The sequence below is a fragment of the Musca autumnalis genome, unplaced genomic scaffold, assembly GCF_047663935.1.
Source record: "Musca autumnalis isolate F117 unplaced genomic scaffold, ASM4766393v1 scaffold_3, whole genome shotgun sequence".
NCBI lineage: Eukaryota > Metazoa > Arthropoda > Insecta > Diptera > Muscidae > Musca > Musca autumnalis.
Window position 1 is genome coordinate 161,693,176 of NW_027411866.1, and position 6,000 is coordinate 161,699,175.

The following is a 6,000-nucleotide window of genomic DNA, read 5'->3' on the forward strand; positions in this document are numbered from 1 at the left end:
AAAATTTTGGAAAATTACCAAGTATCATCAATTGGATGTTTAATACAAATCTTGGTTGCAGAATCCATAATATACATATTGCGTTTTAGCGTCTGCAAACGTAATTCTGGTACTGCAAAGGGTTTGTTGTTGTTGTGGTTGGTACATTGGTGAGGTATCATTTGGTTGTTGTAATTCTGCCTAATTGCTGAGAGAAGTTGCTCCAACTCCGTGAAAAAGGGTTACCAAGTCTCTGTGATTTTAAAAATTGTGGGATATGAGACGAAGTCCAAGAAACACACCACCGATTCGTCAAGGTTCCATGAACCAGGTGGATGGTGAATTACCAGGCGTGTCTGGTGTTAATCAGAACCATGTTCCTCAACAAAATACAGATCCAAATAGAAGTGGTATAAATGCTAATAATGCCCCTTTGTTGAATGAAGCTCGAACTCCCGCAAACTCCCCGGTATTTTTCAATGTTAGTGAAGAAATGTTTAGAAATCTTCTGGGTGGATTAGCAGTCAGGGAAAGACCAAGGAATAGTACTTTTAGCACATGCACATCTCGTTTCAGTGGAGACAGAAATTCGACCAAAATTGAAGATTTTATTGCGACCAAATTGGTATATAAAGAATCGGAGAATATTGCTGATGTCCATGCACTTAATAGCCTTCCATTACTTCTCGAGGGTTACGCTTCCACATGGTGGCAGGGTGTACAAGATGAAGCTAAAACGTTCCAAGAGGCTATTGATCTTTTGAGAAAAGCGTTTGCTCCTCCAAAGCCAGATTGGCGCATATATAGCGAGATTTATCAAGACAAACAGAAAATTTTTGAAACTACAGATGCATTTGTATGCCGTAAAAGATCTTTGTTTGCCCAGTTGTCTGACAAGTTGCCTTTCATCCTTTCAAGAATTGTTGGCTAAAGCCAGGGAAGTTGAAATGTTGGTTAACGAAAACAGGCAGGAGAAAATAGATCAAAAATCTGATACTGAAAATCCCAGTAAAAGGCAGGTGAAATGTTCATATTGTCGCAAAAAGAACCACACTGTAGAAAATTGTTATAAGAAAATGGAAGCCGATAAGCATTCTAATGTAAAAGCTCCAGAAACAAAGCTCAATTGCTATGGATGCGGTGCTGCTGGTTACTACCGATCTAACTGTCCTTTCTGTAATAAAGTTAAACCCGGCACTAGTACAGAAAAATTGGATTTTAATGCCCTAAGTACAGGTATTGCAGGACGAAATGTTCAAGTTATAGATGTCAATATACAAGCTATGAATGGAGAAGCATACCTTGACACAGCGGCAAGAACAAGTGTTGCAGGACAAATTTTGTTTGATAAATTTAAGGCCATTGGAATGCCATTTGGAAAAGTCTTATCACAAATTGTTCTAGCTGATGGAATCGTCCGCAACGAAGTCGTGTTTTCAACAACAGCGAGCATAATAATAGAAAAAGGTTTAAACGTATTAAATTCATATGCCTGCCGAAAGCAAGGGGAAATAGAACTCTTCTTGGTATAGATTTCCTCGAAGAATGTGGTATAGTCCTTGATCTTGCACAAAGAGCATGGTATTTTAAAGATCAACCTGACAAATATTTCCTTTTCAAAATGCAAGAAGCTGCCCCAATAAACAATATTATGATTGAAGATCCGCAGAAGAAGTATAGAGATGATGTAAAAGAATTTTTCAGACAGTTTGAGTCTCTAAATTCTGAAAATAATAACTATTCTCCAGCATATACCAACAAATTATTTGCGGATTCGCTATCTCAAGAAGTAGATATAGACAGGTCCTCAGACTTATTTCCTCCTATGAAAAAGCAAAAGATGGTCTAATGAGGCAATTCTTCTTAATGATTCTGAAAAAGAGTCTATTGAAAATCTACTTAAAGAAGAGAATAAGATTTTTGAAGATATAGATGTTCCCATATCTGAAGTAGAACACTATATTAATACTGGCAGTCATAGCCCAATTTCCACTGCGCCATACCGAATATCTCCGAGAATGAAGACTTTGCTAAAACAAGAGTTGGATGAAATGTTGAGGAAAAATATAATAGCAGAAACGGAGTCTCCATGGGCATTTCCGGTTGTCTTAATTCCAAAGAAGGATAACAAAATTAGACTCTGCGTAGACTACCGACGTTTGAATGCTATAACAGTAACTGATACATATCCTCTTCCCAGAATGGATGATCTTCTACATACTGCGAAGACAACTCCTTTCATGTCGACCCTTGATTTGAGATCCGGATATTGGCAGATTAAAATAGCGGAAAAGGATAAATTAAAGACCGCATTTACAACGCCGTTTGGAATTTTCGTCTTCAATAGAATGCCTTTCGGATTGAAGAATGCGCCGGCGACATTCCAGCGATTGATAGACAAATTTCGGACAGGTTTACCGAATATTACAATTCTGGCTTATTTGGATGACATTATTATATGCTCAAGTAGCTTAGAAAGTCACATAATGGATTTGAGGAAAACTTTCCAAAGACTTCGGAGTTTTGGGTTCCATTTAAACCGTGATAAATGTCATTTTTGCCTACCGAAAGTTAAATATCTCGGTCACATATTAACGACAGAAGGATTAAAAGTTGACCCCGAGAAAACCCAGGCTATTATGAAACGCCCCAGGCCTTTGAATCCAAAGCAGGTCATATCCTTTTTACAAACATGCTCGTGGTATAGACGTTTTATTCCAGGATTCGCAGACGTGTCAAAACCACTTTCTGATCTCACAAAGAAAAATGCTAAATGGGTCTGGACAGAAAGGGAGCAAACTGCTTTTGAAAAACTAAAACATCTCCTAGTTTCACCTCCAATTTTGAAGCAAATTGATGAGACAAAACCTTTTAAAATAATGACAGATGCCTTATGCCTTGGGAGCTGTATTAATCCAGGTGGAGAAGGATGAAAAACATCCTATAGAATATGCCAGCAGATTGTTACTTCCAGCCGAAAGAAACTATTCAACCACAGAACGTGAAGCCTTGGCGGTGGTCTTGGCAGTCCAAAAGTTTCGAGGATATATCGAAGGATCAGAAGTACAAGTGCTTACGGACCATCAACCGTTGAAATGGCTCTTCAGTTTGAAAAGTCCCACGTCTCGCCAGGTGGGCATTACAACTCCAAATGTATAATATCACCTTTGGTTATACACCTGGACGTAAAAATGCTGTTGCCGATACTCTATCGAGACCACCATGTTCTGAAGAAAATCACGATGTTAACACTTGTGAAATTTGTTCCATAAGGATTGATTTTCCGCGGAAAGGGGCTGAGGAGATTAGAAAAGCACAAATGGAGGATGAAGATATTAAGGATATAATCGAATCCTTCGAAAATAATGATGAAAACGTGATTCGTTACATCAACAGAGGCTTTATCATGCAAGATGGAGTCCTATATAGATTTTGTCATGAAGAAGATACAGAAAATGGACAACTGGTTGTTCCAAAATCAATGAGAAGTATTATTCTTTATAATCACCACGATGAGCCGACAGCTGGACACTATGGTATTGAACGGACTATAAACCGCATTACTCCTCACTATTATTGGCCGAAAATGAGATCTGAAATTCATCAATATATAAAATCGTGCATTGATTGTAAGAGATATAAAGCTACTAATATGAAACCTTCTGGTTTACTTCAGACAGTATCTAGTAACCAGAGATTTGAAATTGTTGCGGTTGATCTTTTTGGACCATTGCCAAGTACTAAAAGAGGAAATCAGTGGATATTAATAGTCGAAGATTTGTGTAGTCGCTGGACGGAGTTATTTGCTCTTAGAGAAGCATCGGCTGAAAACTGTGCCATAATATTATTAAATGAAGTGTTCCTGAGATATGGAATCCCAAGAAGGATCCATTCAGATAATGGTTCTCAGTTTATTTCATCAGTGATGCAGAAGTTGACCTACTGTTTGAAAATTGAACAAAGTTTTACACCTGTCTACCATCCGGAAGCTAATCCCGTAGAAAGGAAAAATAGGGACTTAAAAGTGCAGTTGTCTATTCATGTTGGTAAAGATCACACATTATGGGATAAGAATCTTCCAGCAATCAGATTCGCCATGAACACTGCTAGATGTTCCACAACCAATTATACTCCTGCATATCTTACGTTCGGAAGAGAACTAAGAACCCCAGTGGATGTGCAACATGATCTACGTGCTATTGTAAACGCCGAAAATTTTATACCGCAAATTACTCCACACCTGCTTAGACTTGCAGATACTTTTAAAAGGGCTAAAGAGAACGAAGAAACGATGCAAGATAAAAATAAAGCATATGTTGATGCGAAAAGAATCCCACAGAAGAAAATTCAAATTGGTGATCATGTGCTCGTCTCTACCCATATTCTTAGCAACAAAGATAAAGGTCTTACATCTAAATTTGTCCCACGGCGTGACGGTCCATATGTTGTCATTGATAAAAAGGGCTCTAACACATATACGGTTGCATCGCTAGAAAATCCCACAGTACCACTAGCAACATACCATTCATCCGATTTAGATTTATATGTTGGACGTGAAGAGGTTCCAGTTTATCCCTTACGGCAAAGGGGAAGACCGAAGAAGTGCAACAAATGTGCCACCAATGATAACCAATCCACAGAAAATACAAAAAATGCTATCAGCGCAACAACAAATGTAAATGTTCCGGATACAACAAACCCAGGAAATACCACTGTCGAAGTGCCATTGAGAAGATCTCTGAGGAAAAGGAAACATTCCCAAGATGTCTAATGCTGCCACATCATCAGGGACGATTTCTGAGGCAGAGGGGGAGGCTGTAGCGGACTGCTATTTTATTAATATTCATTTATATAATGATTTATTTATGTTACGATTTTTGTCTTTAAATGAGATCAAATCATTTTATATTTTACTCGAACTAACTTTTTCTTTTGAGTGTTTTTTTTTGTTTTATTACTTTCAATCAATAACTCAAGAGAATCAATGAGAATTATGTTTGTAATGAATGAGTTTAATAATTACATTTGAGTGACAGGTTATTATCACGTTATTTTTGAGATTAATTGTAATGCGTGTATTATCGATCTCTCTTTATTTTAAAGCTCTACTTTATTGTTTGCCTTATTTTGAGTAACTTGTATGCTTGACTATTTTTACTTGTGACATTTGTTTTTGTGATTATTTCGTTTAACTCAATCACTCTCAATTTTGTTTGGAATCATGTGTTATGATCTCTATTTTGTTGTCTATATAAGACGACGCATAATCAGAATTTTGTCATTCTTGTGATTGCTTTTGAAAATAAAGTATCAAAACCAGGAACAACCCCGTCTTTTATTAAAAAAATATAAAATAATATTGTGTGGACGAAATTGGACATAATTGTCTGTTTCGACCCTCAATAATAAATACATACTTACACAAAGTGGATAAATACGTTATTGGACGGAAACGTCTGTTTCGTTATATTCACCTGTGCAATAATATTTAAATAAATTATAATAAAAGACAAAACCCCCAAATATTAGGATTAGTGGTCTCACCACGAACCCTACAGATTGAATATTGAAAATAATCAATAATACGTACAAAGCTCCAGCTTCTATTGTTTAATAAAGGAATTATTTGCAATATAATTTTCAAAAATATGCAAAAATCCGATGTCTAGTTATTATATAGGGCCCAAAATCGGCTTATCGGGGCTATATCAAAATCCGATCTGTTTTTCACAATTTTTATATAAATTTTTTTTTTTTGCCACAACAATGAACTCGTAGAAGTTTTCATCGATGGGACCATAAAACATTAAATCATGCTTGAAAGTACACAAAAATTTAGCACTGAATATTTTGTTGAATTTCAATTGACAACTTACAACGCGTTTTTCGCGATTTTAAAAAGTCTTGTGAAGGCGTATATCGATTCGAGCGGAAAAGCAACATTATTACAAAAAATAAATCCAGTAAAAAGGAAGACAATGAAATGTTGTGCCCAGGGGGATAAATTAGATTTCGAGTATG

The 6,000-nt window shown here is 36.5% G+C and overlaps 1 protein-coding gene across 1 annotated transcript; it reads left to right on the plus strand.

The window, feature by feature from the left end:
- Positions 1-3,904: 3,904 nt before the first annotated feature.
- Positions 3,905-4,750, plus strand: LOC141398356 (uncharacterized). Its single transcript, XM_073975644.1, has one exon. The coding sequence runs from the start codon at positions 3,905-3,907 to the stop codon at positions 4,748-4,750; it is 846 nt and encodes a 281-aa protein (XP_073831745.1).
- Positions 4,751-6,000: the final 1,250 nt, after the last annotated feature.